Source organism: Silurus aristotelis (genome assembly GCF_946808225.1).
Source record: "Silurus aristotelis genome assembly, chromosome: 19".
NCBI lineage: Eukaryota > Metazoa > Chordata > Actinopteri > Siluriformes > Siluridae > Silurus > Silurus aristotelis.
This window is the reverse complement of record NC_139592.1, coordinates 19,591,687-19,605,043: the sequence shown is the minus strand read 5'-3', so window position 1 is coordinate 19,605,043 and position 13,357 is coordinate 19,591,687. Positions and strand designations below refer to the sequence as shown.

Below are 13,357 nucleotides of genomic sequence, written 5' to 3'. Positions count from 1 at the left end.
ATAATACTTTAAACAAGGGGGTAAAAAGGGGTTGATCTGCTAAAAGCTGCAAAAACATAAGTGATTATAGGAACTAACTTGTTGCTGCCCAACTATAAACAGTTCAAATGCATGATAGGTCATGGATTAATACATTTAAAACGTGTATAAATGCTGAGGTAAGAAGGGTATACATTGCCGTCATAGAAAGCAATCCACTTCAGATTCGCTTCATGTCATAGCTTCGGGCATTAAACATTAGAAAAAGCACAAGAATATCTGGGGGGTTTTCTAAACAGAAATGGTTTGGAGAAATAACTTTGAGACAAAACAGTATGCCTCACAGCAACAGCCTGAAGTCCACCAAAGCTGGGTGGTTACTACAGAAACAGAAACAGTCCAGTCTGCAGGGTGCTCGTGTTTCGCCCTCATATTTACGCCCCCTCTTTATTCTGTCAGACTAAATGTGGCTCATGAATAAACCCTGACACCATGCCACAATATACTCGCAGCTCCTCGATCATAACACTGCCATTGATTTGATATACAAGGACTGTTATTATGGCATTATGGCCTTATTAAAGCCACTAGGTAAAGGTAAATAGAACCCTGATGGGGCCTGAAGTTCATGACTCAATCTCAGCAGAATAAATGTACTAGAAAAATCCTGACATTTTATTCAGATGGGCTGGCTCCCATTAACATCTTAGAACCTTCTAGAAATATTTCTTCATTTCTTTGATCAATATTCATCTTCCATAATCTTTCAATCAGGGACAGTGACATAGTGCTGGATCCAGAGCCCAGCCAAATACACAGAGTAACTAAATACACTCAAAGGGACACCAGTCCATTGTATGGCCCCAGCACACACTCTTCTCAGAACCATTATGTTGACAAGAACAGTTAAACAAGCCAAATAATTTTCACTGGTTGCATTATCAATAAATCTGACATAGAATGCAAAGCTGGATCCCAAACTCTGTGCATATACTATACAGTTCTGGGACAAAAGCGAAAACATTTCATCAGAAGCTTGTATTTGTAGAGCTTGTAGTCTAGCTAGCTGACAGTGTAGCAGGGCTGTAAGTTAGCTATCTAGCCTAATGGTAGCTAGCTAAAATATAATCTTGTTTGCTGTTCACACAGAATCTGAGCTCCAGCACCAATTATAGTTAGTTTACGTTAAGCGTTTTCTCTAGCTGCATACTTCAAGACCCAGTTAGAAAATGCATGTTGGACTAACGTTTGGCCAGCATTGATATTTCACTAATCAAAAACTAGATGGCAACTTTGAAACTCCAGGGCCAAACGCTACATTCAAATCCCCCTGGCTAACAATTAGTAGGTGCTTCCTAGTTTTTGTGACTTGATCCTTTTGCATTTTTTAATAATAATAAAAAAAAAATCAGTGAATGATTTTTGGGGTGATGGGATTGGAAATATCAAACTTCCAGTCAGAAGTCCAATGACAACCTAGCTCCTACTTCATATCCCTGTATCATAAAGTACAACTCTCGCCTGTCAGAGACTTTTGACAAAAAACGAATCAGACCTGAACTTAATCAGCATTACAGAAACGTCAGACAGAGCAGTCGAGGAGTAACACCATCTATACATATAATTAAATAAAAATTAGAGTAAATACAACTAAAGGATTTCTTTATGGTTATAAAATAGTTGTTTTTAAAAAGCCTCAATATCAACAGACTTTATTAGTGGTCAATCTAAAGCAGAACATTTAACACACAGCATTTGCACTTTTCGAGAGCAACTCACTATCAAGCAGTTGAGGGTTAAGGGCCTTGTTAATTGCTGGGATTTGAACTCATGACCTTCTGATCCAGTGTAAAAAATACCCTGGATGCCACTAATTAAGGTGGGTTTATTGTATTTTATTACTGTGCTGAAGCATGTCTCAAATTGAGACACTCGAATCTCTATTGAGTGTAACGACTACACTATAATGGCGCCATCTAGTGGTACATTAAGCAAACGTGGTTTTTTTTAAGTACCTCTTTTTTTCTGCTTCCGCTAGAGGTCACTACAGTGGCTCATCCGTCTTTATATCACTCTGTCCTTTACATCTGCCTCTTTCACTCCACTACCTGCATGTCTTCCCTCACCACATCCATAAACCACCTCCTTGGCCTTCCTCTTTTCCTCTTGACTGATTGCTCCATCTTCATCATTCTTTTACAAATATACTCCATGTCCCTCCTCTGTACATCTCATTCACACCTCTTTCACCTTTTCAAGATTCACCACACAACTCCCCATCCAAAAAACAAAACAAGGAACACAAACTAAGCTCACGAATAAGGTAATCATTTATTTCACCTACAGGAATCTGGAATATAAACATAAAATAACAATACTCTTCCTATGCACAAAAGCTACAATTTGAGAGAATTGTTAGTTTTTTTTAGGGAAAAAAAAAATCGTGTGAAATCCATAATAAAATAATAATAATAAAAAAAAATGTCTAACAACAAAATAGCAAAAGCAAGAATACAGCAAAAAGAAATGCACTGTAAACATGACCTGCAACTTAAAGCATGCAGTTAAAGCACACACACTGACCACCCTGACATCATAATTTAAAATAAAGGCATAAAAAATAATAATAATAAAAAAAAGCAAAGTATAAAAATGAGGTAACAAAACCAGTATTGCTTTGGATTTAAATCACATGGTCTTTTTTGTCTTTTTCTTTTTTTTTAATTAAGGCAACACTTCATTTGCATGGTAACATTAGTGTTAAAAGAAGCTGTTTTTATGGCTGAGTGTGAGATTTGCACAAGTAAGCATAAACCGGTAGCAAAAGAACATCTAGATTTTGTTCTTATGGCATAATATCAGATTTAGCCCCCATCCCTTATGTGATAATGTTGGTTAAAAAAAAAAAATCCTGACCTTCAGACCATAGTAGTGTAAAAAAAAAAAAAGCTTTCTATAAACTGTAATTTATGCATTGATGCCTAATAAACAATGCTGCTGCAACCGTTCATTTTCATTCACACAGACCCCACGTTTAGCTGAACGATTTAAGGAAAATAAAACCCCTCTGACCCTGATTCTTAAAAATAACACATCTTTAAAGAAAAAGAAGTTGGCGGCTGCTATCAGTAACAGTAGTAGAGCTGCGAGCGCAGGCTCCTGTAAGAGTCCTCAGGCTGCTCGCTTTCAAACAACATTGAGTCAGGCATGAACGCTCCCTCCAGAGGCTCCGGCTGGCAAAACTCCACGACAAACTCCTCCTCAGCCTCGAGCAGAGTCCGAGTCCAAGCCGTCAAGTCCAGTCTACCGTCCACGCCTCCGTATTCCTGCGGCAGCACGGACCGCGGGATGGCGCGATGCAAAGACGACAGGTCTGATCCATGCAACACGAACTGGAATAGTGGATTATCATTAACACACGTTAGTGGACAATTATGGCATCAGAAACAAAAGGCAGACAAGAAGAAGAATTGAAGAATCGATTACCCTTTCGGCCATCTTCTCCTTCAAGAAAGGCTTTATTATCGCAAAGATCCCTTTAAATATTCGAGGCTCGTTTACGATATTGACTGCCTTTATTCTGATAGGAAAGCCATCCTGAAACACAATCGCAAACTTGGGGCAAATAGTTACAGGAAAATGAAATGGGACAGGGGATTTTTTTAGGCACACAAAGTTTATTTGCCTATAAGAACACAGCAACAACAGTGCAGAGTAATAAAGAGAGTGAGGAGTGATTTGTGATAGAAGAGTATGTGTGAGAGGGAAAGGGTAAGTTTATAGGACGGTGGTGAGACCTGAGATGTTGTATGGTTTAGAGACTGTGGCATTGAGTAAAAGACAGGAGGTGGAGCTGGAGGTAGCAGAGCTGAAGATGTTCAGATGTTCGTTGGGAGTGATGACGATGGACAGGATTAGAAATGAGTTTGTTAGAGGGACAGCACATGTAAGACGTTTTGAAGACAAAGTGAGAGAGTCGAGATTGAGATGGTTTGGACATGTGCAAAGGATGGACATGGGGTATATCGGTAGGAGAATGCTAAGGATGGAGCCACCAGGAAGGAGAAAAAGAGGAAGGCCAAAGAGGAGGTTTATGGATGTGGTGAAGGAAGACATGCAGGTAGTTGAGGTGAAAGAGGCAGATTTAGAGGGCAGGGGGTATGGAGACGGATGATCCGCTGTGGGGACCCCTAATGGGAGAAGCCGAAAGAAGAAGTAGTAGAACACAGCAAAGAATCACCTGGAGGATGCTCACGACTTTCTTTGCCAGTAGAGGGCCCGGGTTGGAGGCCTGAGACAAACCGACTCCGGTGTAATCCACCAGGATGACGATTCCATTTACTTGAGTCTCCTCAGGTTGAATGAGCTTTTCTAGCGTCAGATAGATGGCCCGAATATTGTCCACGAACGTATAGTCATTCGGGGTCCATTTCCCTGTCGCCAAACCAATTCAAAACATTCTAGTACTAGTCAGCATTCAATGGTGATATTTCTAATAGGGGTGAAACGGTACACATATTCGTAACATAATTTTTCAGTACAGGGCTTTCGGTTCGGTAATGCAATCCTTTTTACATGCGGAACATAGTTACAATCGTAGTTTTCGTCAGGGACGTATTATGTGGCGGACCACAAGTTTGTTTATCCTCCGCTTCACACTTTCAGCGCATTTTTTATGTACCAGCCTCAAGAATTTCTCTTAAAAAGAGAAAACCCTGACAATTCCACATATCGAGGGAGTGAATGAATAGAGGATGGAAGGAATGAAGACATTTGTTAAAGTATGCTGAAATAAAAAAATATGTAGAACATTTAAATAATGAATGTGTAAAAAAACACACATCTGTATTACGAATCGAATCTGTATCTAATGAATGTAAACAAATTATTTATGAATAAATGAATGAATGAATTATACATTTTATTTAATCATATTAATTTGTGCCAATTTATTACATCATTTCATCAATATAATAAATGGGTTGAATTAATTGTATTTCTTCTATTTTCTTTTTTAATAAAATATTATTTCATATATCAATATTAAAAATGGTTTTAAAAATGTTTTATGTTTGATGTTCACAAATGTTAACAATAATTTTTTAAAAATGAAAAAAAAAAAAAAGCTATTTCTTGTTTTGGAAACTGGGAATTCTGTGTACCTTTACACCCATAACTTGTAACTTTCTAGACAAACCATTTATCTATTTGCATGTAAAGATCTCAAGTATGTCACTCTCTCAAGAATTTTCCACATTAAGCCTATAATCTACCAACCTGGCCGTAAGCAGAGAACGTATCGTCCTTGAGGATCAGGTCTGGGAAGGACTGTAAGGAAGCCTAACTCCAGTACGTGCTTCACCGTCGAGGGCTTCAGGTCCTGGAAGACTTCAGGCCAGGCCCTCCTGCTGCTGTGGTAGTTAAGGAGCAGCTGCAGGGCCCGGTCATAGTCGAACTTCCTGGCTCGGAGGAAGCGCAAAAGGAAGGCATCGTCCAGCCGCGTCCTCAGACCCAAATGCTCCTTCAGAATCATGTCTCGGAGCGCTTGGACGTCCCGAAGACGCCACTCAGGCTTCTCCTGTAGCTCCACTCGGGCCTTGGCCTCCAGCTCTGGGGTCAGAGTGCACACATAGATAGGTGGAGGCGCTGCAGGGAACTGGACGCCTGACATTGGGTCCAGTGTAGGACTGGGATCAGTGTGGCCATGCTGATGTGCCATTGGCAACCTGTACGTGTCTGATATCAGGAAGTAAACTTGAAAAAGGAGTAATAAATGACAGAGGGTATCAGAGTAAGCATTTCAATCAGAGGACAGGAAAAGTTACACATGGAATGAGTTTTTCTCTCTTCTTGATGTGTGTGGCAACAGAAAGTGAAGGTCTATAGATTAAAACAGATGTTTCCATAAAAAAAATAATAATAAATAAATAAAAAAAGACCTGATACAATGCTTGTACAATAAGGATGATCAGATCATGATGGGAATAAATACAAGATGTTTCTATCAACAGGAACCAAACAGACATTTTTATTAATAAAAATAAAGTCAGGTATACTGTAGATGAGCTTTAATTAGCCTCCAAACTAAAACCAGTTCCGATTCTGATCTCTTCCTGTCTCTATGATGGTTATGATGACGCGTATCAGGATGCACGTTCATCTGATCATCAAACAAATATCATTTTTTACACTAAACCCACTGGCACTGTGTTTCCCTGCACAGCAAAACGTTCTTTAATATCAACCACAAGCACAAAATCGCAGTGATCACTGACCTGCTCAAGCAAATCCGCAATCAGTTCCGTGTACAGTTCTAGCTCGCGTCCTGATTGGCTCCGCTGTGACATCTGGTTGATTACGTCACTTGAAGCCGGGTTGCCATATTGGTTGAAACTCTTCAACCAAGTGTTTAGAAAGTAGGTAAAATATAGCGTTATGACGTCACGGCTAGAGAAACCAGCAATATGGTTGAATGAATGCTATTACAGTGAGACCGTGGTGTGACTGTAATGGCATTCATTCAACCATATTGACTTACGACCGTTTTTTTTGGTCTCTGTCTACGTCGTAAGTTGGGGTCTTCCTGTACTGAATAAAAAAAAGTTTAGTATTGACCGCCCACATACATCATCTCTTGCAGAAGCATACATTTTAACATAATAAAATGACCCCAGTTTTTCAGTGCATTTTTTGTACATCAAATGTTCATGAAAAAGCTGTTCATTGACTATTTATACTGTTTTGAACTGTTTTGATGGACCTTTTCTTGAAAAGTCTGTCTTGAAAATGGCCTTGTATCTGCAACTAAATAAATTGAATCCACACAAATATATTTGAGCTGGAGCAGTTTGCTACAGATGCAGTTTTCTGGCTGTGAATAGTGCGCTCTCTGACCATCCAATCAAGGGATGTGGAAATAATGTTATTGTACACCTGCTAGATGGCCCCGGTGTTGCACTCAAAATCTGATTGGTTTACACTTCAGGTGTTTCTAAAGGCCTTACTATACATATCTTTGACCCCGTCAACATGTAATTACTAAAATATAATTGGATAGTAACTCCAACAAAAACATACACTACGCTACTACACACTAAAGTCAGAGATGCTGATACAGTTCTGGCCAGCAAAGAAGGGCATCTTGTCAAGTCTTCTGTCTTAACACACACTTTCAGTAGAAACTGTACACAGTGCTGACTCTTAAATATTAAATAATGGGTTTTTTAACCCATAAACCTTCATAATATTAACATTCCTCTGTTTCTCCTTCTTACCCATTCACATCTAAGAAATCACCAGTTCTATGGTAGAAATGACAGCCAATAAATTAAATGAAGAAACAGTGAATAACAGATAATGTGCACAATGTGAATTTGTTTCATACTTTGATTCAGGTTGGAAGTTGTTGAACGCTGTCAAGTTGAGATGGAGTTGATATTAGTTGCGGTGCAAATATTAAACCAGCCTGCTTACACCTTAAACCTGAAGTCATAATAATGATACCCATACTCATACAAAGTTTTCTTTTTGCTTTCTTTTCTCATATTTGTGCAAAAAATGCTATATTTTTAGGTAGTTTTAATTTTTTTCTGAATACCTTGTTCGGTTCTACCAAAAGTAATTTACTTAGATTAGACTTTGACTTCTTCCTATTATCTTTCCTTGCATATTGTCATGCTGTGCCTCTTATATCTTTGTAATAGATGCTTAAATTTGTACCAAGAGCAGCAGGACCAGCTACTTTTTTTTTGATAATCATATACTGATATGCAACGCAATAGTCTCAAAGTCATCATTTGCATTTTCTCTATTATTAAACTTTGGACATTTTTTTATACACGTCCTGGTGTCTGTGTGACTGATATTCCCAGGCCCATATTGGAAAAAACTGAACAAGAACAAGTGGGATGAGAATCTGAGTCACAGCCAGCTCAGAGACAATCAAAACATTATATAAGTATCTTCTTCTTCGTTTGGCTTCTCCCATTAGGGGTCGCCACAGCGGATCTGAGCTTCACTTTCCCTCCTTCCCTCCTTCCCTCCTTCCCTCCTTCCTTCCTTCCTTTCTTTCTTTCTTTCTTTCTTTCTTTCTTTCTTTCTTTCTTTCTTTCTTTCTTTCTTTCTTTCTTTCTTTCTTTCAGTCAACTTGGTTTGCCTGTTTCATTATTTCACCCCTTTTCTGAATCTCTCAGTATACATTATATACCTTTATATTACTTATTTCTTTACAGTGATTGGTGTCTTCTGATTAGTGAATAACTTTATTGCTATAACATTGCTGCTTATGATGACAGAATGCCACTGATTTATTAGCCATTAAAGTGTAAGCTCATTAATGCACCACAGATAAGGCTGACGTTATCCCCTTGCATTCACTATGCAGATTTCAGGAAATAAGGCGTCTGATTCTTCTTTGGGCTACTTGGAATTTGGTTTATGACATTTATCAGTTTCTACACACACACACACACCCAAGCACTAGAATCCTTGACCATGATCTGCCACGTAGGCTGCCACTTTATCGTCGTGTTTTAAACCCTTTTTTACTGCCCCGAAAAAGATTAGGAGATTAGATGACTTCTTGTGTGTCAATATGTTTCAAATTGGACTAAAATTGGACATGGATAAGACATTTATAGAACAAATTCTTCCTTTACAAAGCAAAATGCTCGGTTGCTTAAGGTGTCTCTAAATCTATGGTGACAATAATTTAGAATTGTGTGAATAAATTAACAAACATCTAATAGCAATAAATAAACAGGCTTAATGTATTTATGTAAAAATATAACCGTGACCTTTAATATCAGTCTGCAAGGCACAAGTCAGTTCTCGTTTCAAGCTAGGAAGGTGCAGCATGGAACTTTTTCTCCAGACTGCATGTTTTGTCCTAACACACTGTTTCAGTTGAACACTTACACACTTATACACTCGTATGGCTGTCAGGTTCATTGACGAACATTAATGTAGGTAAACTGTGAAAGCCTCATGAATAAATCTCGCTTCGTAATAGTGTAAAGGGGAAAAACAGAACATTTAAGCATTTTTTTTTTCTTTAAAATATCTTAAATACTAGAATAATGTGTGTGTGTGTGTGTGTGTGTGTGTGTGTGTGTGTGTGTGTGTGTGTGTGTGTGTGTGTGTGTGTGTGTGTGTGTATAAAATCAAAAAAGCTAAAACATTTACATTTTCTATTAAAAAAAAAAACCCCAGCTCATTAAAAGTGAATTGTAAGTTTGTAAAGCACAAATTGTGTAGCCTATGCCTAAGTACTTAAAAAAATCATTCATTTTACCTCAGTCATTAAAATACTGTACAACATACACATCTGAATTTTTTTGCCAGATGGAAGGCGTGTTGTAACATTTATTTCATCTTCATATAATAATATGAATATAAACTTTTCTAATTCTTTTTGTTGACACATTGATGTATGAATTTCTCCAAGGGGAAAATAAATATGTACACAAAATAAGTCAGGTCGACTGAATACATAAAAAAAAAAAAAGCCTCTTTCACAGTACTTTCTACTGTACAATCCTGAGGTTTCTGCTTGGTCTACATGTCATTATCTATGATGGGACAAGGGTGTTCATTTGTTTTTTCTTTAAACAAAATTAAAAGTAGCCCAAAATGTACTTTATATTTCACCACTTTGCGAATGTGCTTTCCTAGAGCAAATGGTTTACCAATAGACCACTGGACATTTAATGGCTGCCTCAAAATCATAACTAGCAAAAACATGCCGTACTACATTTTCCAGGAATCTCCGAAGCAAACCCATTGTCCATGACTAATTTGTTTTAGTGTTGTTAGATGTTGGTGATTTTTTTTGTTTGGTTGTTTTTTTATTCTGGAGATGGTCAGATGCTCTCCTGTTTAGTGATTGTGGGTTGAGGAATGGCTGTTGGCTGTTTAGGCACTGTGGCTATTACGCCCTGGGCCAATTTGTAATGCTCAGAGCTGGAAGCTGATGGAGGAGATGGGATTGGAGTTTCAGGTGTGGCTGTGAACAGAGAAAGTATGACGATCCATTAAAGACATGCCGGAGGTTCCACAGAACAGCATTACAAACATGTGCAGTAATAGCTCATACATTTCTGAAGGCATTAGAAGCATAAAAGAGAATAACTAGGGCTGTTTTGGGCCAAGTAAGCTTTTAGTGATTAGTTCACTAAAAGGATTATTACAGGAAGCCTGTTTGGCTCCACTGTACACTGGAGGGTGAAGAGGAAAAACATGCTAGGGAACCTAATAGCAATGGTACAGCATCAAGATCTTACACATCTGTCCGTTGTGAATTGGAGTAGCCATGCTGTTGGTCACAATGACATTGTTGCTGAGGTGCTCGTGGACTAGATGTGGGTGTAGAGATGGGGGAGCATGGGGAGCCTCATTAGCAGAACCTTAAACATGAATATGTCATGGGTCATCCATCTTGCTTTTGTGGACACTCCAAAAAATCTACAAATACGTCTGACAGTTATGCTTTTTATTTCCAGCAATCTTATTCCTACCTCCAAGAAGCATCTCCTGCAGAAGGTTGTCAATCTTGGCCATCCCGAAGAGTTTGACAAACTGAATTTGCTCAATCATTTGCCAAGTGATGCTCTGTAGTGTGGGTAAAAGAAGCAGTAGTTCGCCGAATCTTCCCCGCGAGTCATACTGCCGGTCGTTGATGTAGTCCTCTAAACTGACCTGTACCTGGTAACGCATCCGCTTGATCTTGCTTGGATCACTCAGACCTTTGGCATCTATCAGTGACAAGAGAACGTAAATGTCATTAGGATCTGGTTACAGCAAGGTTAATATGATTTCTAAATTATGTACATTCTTGGGATCTCATAGTTACCTGGATCGAAGAATACAATGGCCTTCAAGCAGGCATATTCATTATCATCTATTTGGAGCTCCTGGAAAGGAAGGATCAGTTCATCAAGGATCCTTACTGCTACGCGACTCACTTCCAGTTCGGGGCAATTCCGAGGAATGATATAGTCATTACCTAGGGGAAGGAGAATCGCACAGAACTATTAAAAATGTGACAAAACATCCAATACCAAAAGAAACAATTCAGTGGTTAAATGCTAAACCTTTACCTAATAGTAAAAGGTCCTTGTAAAGCATGGAACGCTTGGCAACTCCCAGCAGGAGATGTTCTCCAGCATGAGCTCGTAGCAAAGCCACCTGAAATTCAGACAAAACACAAGATGTCTGGTTCATATAGAATACACACCTTCTTTCAACATTGTAGGTACCCTTTTAATGAGAATAGTCAGAAACCTGTCTGTGAAAAAGAAATCAGAGGTTCTCACAGGAGAAAGCGGAGAAAGTTTGTTTGCAAGAAGATGCAGTGTCATTCATGAACAATGTCCACAAATCAGTTACCACATCCTGGTGCCTACATTGTTAATGATTCTGTAGGTCTTAAGGAGCATGTCAGTTTTCAAACCAGCTCATCACTTTCTAACCAGAGAAATCAAAACACATTAACCACTAGCACTACAGATCCCCAGCCACCCCCACCCAATCTCCTTACTCCTCCTATCTCACTTTCAGCCCTGGACCTATTAAACATTTTAGACATATTTTTGGTTAAAAAATGACAAAGACCCTTCTGAAAGAATGTTCATTACAGTGCCGGGTTATATCTTCAGCAGTGTTGCACACATTACATTACTGTCAATTGGATCTTCATTAAAGAATTCCCACTTTGCCTTGAAGACACACCAAATGATTTGAAGACTTTTTTCCCTTATGTTGTACCTGATCATCCAGTGGTAGGTCACAAAAGGCTGGGATATATTTAGCCCACTCTACTAGGACCAACAGCTGCTGCTTCATAGATTCACACACATCTGTAATAGTGGCCATCTTTTTTGTCCTGATGTCACCGTTCATGATCGGACCTGGAGAGGAGATCTACAGTATAGCAAAGGTTCCTGTTAAAACTTGCATTTAATCATGGAAACAACACAAAGATTTTGATATATTGTCTCTTTTAAACCCAATGCACAAACCTGTCTGGAGAGGACATCAGCTTGGATGAGTGCATTGATAGAGGGAAAGCTGCTGTCCTCATAGCTGGACCTTCTGGTACTGATTCGGTCTCTTTCGTTCTGTACAGCTATGCCAAAGAAAACAAATGAGTGAGCAACTCAAGTCTTCAATGGCTATTTAGAGTGCATTAGCATTGCCTCTATTAGTTGAGGTGTAAAAAATGCTCAAGGTTGGCCTGTTTATCAGTGTGCAATTATGATGCCTCTGAACTGTTTGCTCAGCACAAGTTGGCCATAGACTTCAGTGCATTGTCGAGTGAACATTAACAAGTTGTCTGTCTCACTCTGATGTTGCAATACACTCTGCATAGAGGGTTTCTCTTAGTCCCACAAGGCATGCTTGCAGTCCTGTTTTGCCATCTGAGCTACTATTCATATGTCACGAAACAACATGAAAGTTGCACATACCTTCTTTTTTCATTCCGGCACGAAAGCATTTCTTGAGCCTACAGTATCTGCACTGGTTTCTCTTGTCTTTATCCACTATGCATTGTCTGTTGAACCTGCAAACACAAAAAGCACTAGGTTTAATAGCCTTATTTTGATGATAGAACTTATAGACATCTAAGAAAGATTCTGGGACATTCAAAGGTAATCTATTCCCGACCTGCAGGAGTACATGTGGTTCTTGCGAACGCTGCGTCTGAAAAAACCTTTGCAGCCATCACAGCTAGAGGCTCCATAGTGTTTTCCTGTTGCCCGGTCGCCACAAATAGCACACAGAGTCCCTGTGCCCAGGTGGTTGGCAGCATTCAAGTTGGCACCCTCAGCTGGCGAGGAGTCTGAAAGACAAGACTGATTGCTTATTCGCAATATATAGATATATGTATATAGTAATTTATAGTTTGGTTACGAAAAAAAGATGTGGGCTTAATACTTTCTGTATATACACTACTAGCATTGCTTGTGGTGGAGCACAACTTTTACTTTATTTTATTCATAAATATTATTTATAAAATGTTATTTTATGCATGCTGAAATACAAGTAATTCACAATCGGTGCGTTTTAGACTGCCAGATGACTTTTATTCTTTCAGATACCAGGTTAAGGAAAGTCTATTAAGAATATTTTTGTAGTTAAATAACAATATAAATAGGTAATGGCAAGGGAGTAACTGGGTTTACAAATAAAACTGTGCTACAATTAATTAGATGTAAATGATTCTGGTGAACAGAAACTATAAAAGAGTGTTTGCACTAGTCATCCAGCAGTGATTATAGCTGAAATCTGAACCAAGCAATAAAAATCTTATCTAATAATATACTCTGAATGTACAAGAGGCTTGTTAACCTGATATGGAGGTTTTTAAAACATTTAGGAT

General features: G+C 38.7%; 2 protein-coding genes across 3 annotated transcripts in view; both read right to left on the bottom strand.

Moving 5' to 3' along the window:
* Positions 1-2,286: 2,286 nt before the first annotated feature.
* On the bottom strand, positions 2,287-6,345 carry ttpal (tocopherol (alpha) transfer protein-like). Its single transcript, XM_083570582.1, has 5 exons — positions 6,255-6,345; positions 5,257-5,733; positions 4,220-4,413; positions 3,466-3,576; positions 2,287-3,371 (listed from the first exon to the last, which is right to left on the bottom strand). Exons 2-5 carry the CDS (start codon positions 5,696-5,698, stop codon positions 3,105-3,107), a joined length of 1,014 nt encoding a protein of 337 aa, XP_083426708.1. The 5' UTR covers positions 5,699-5,733; positions 6,255-6,345; the 3' UTR covers positions 2,287-3,104.
* Positions 6,346-9,802: 3,457 nt separating this feature from the next.
* Positions 9,803-13,357, bottom strand: part of hnf4a (hepatocyte nuclear factor 4, alpha) — a 20,634-nt gene continuing 17,079 nt past the window's right edge. For both annotated transcript variants that reach the window (XM_083570565.1, XM_083570564.1), the window contains exons 2-10: positions 12,643-12,817; positions 12,444-12,538; positions 11,997-12,103; positions 11,743-11,898; positions 11,076-11,163; positions 10,829-10,981; positions 10,494-10,730; positions 10,260-10,382; positions 9,803-9,982 (exon numbers count right to left, since the gene is read on the bottom strand). In XM_083570565.1, the coding sequence (XP_083426691.1) occupies positions 9,840-9,982; positions 10,260-10,382; positions 10,494-10,730; positions 10,829-10,981; positions 11,076-11,163; positions 11,743-11,898; positions 11,997-12,103; positions 12,444-12,538; positions 12,643-12,817 (1,277 nt within the window). In that variant the 3' untranslated portion in view covers positions 9,803-9,839. The remainder of the gene's footprint in view (positions 9,983-10,259; positions 10,383-10,493; positions 10,731-10,828; positions 10,982-11,075; positions 11,164-11,742; positions 11,899-11,996; positions 12,104-12,443; positions 12,539-12,642; positions 12,818-13,357) is intronic.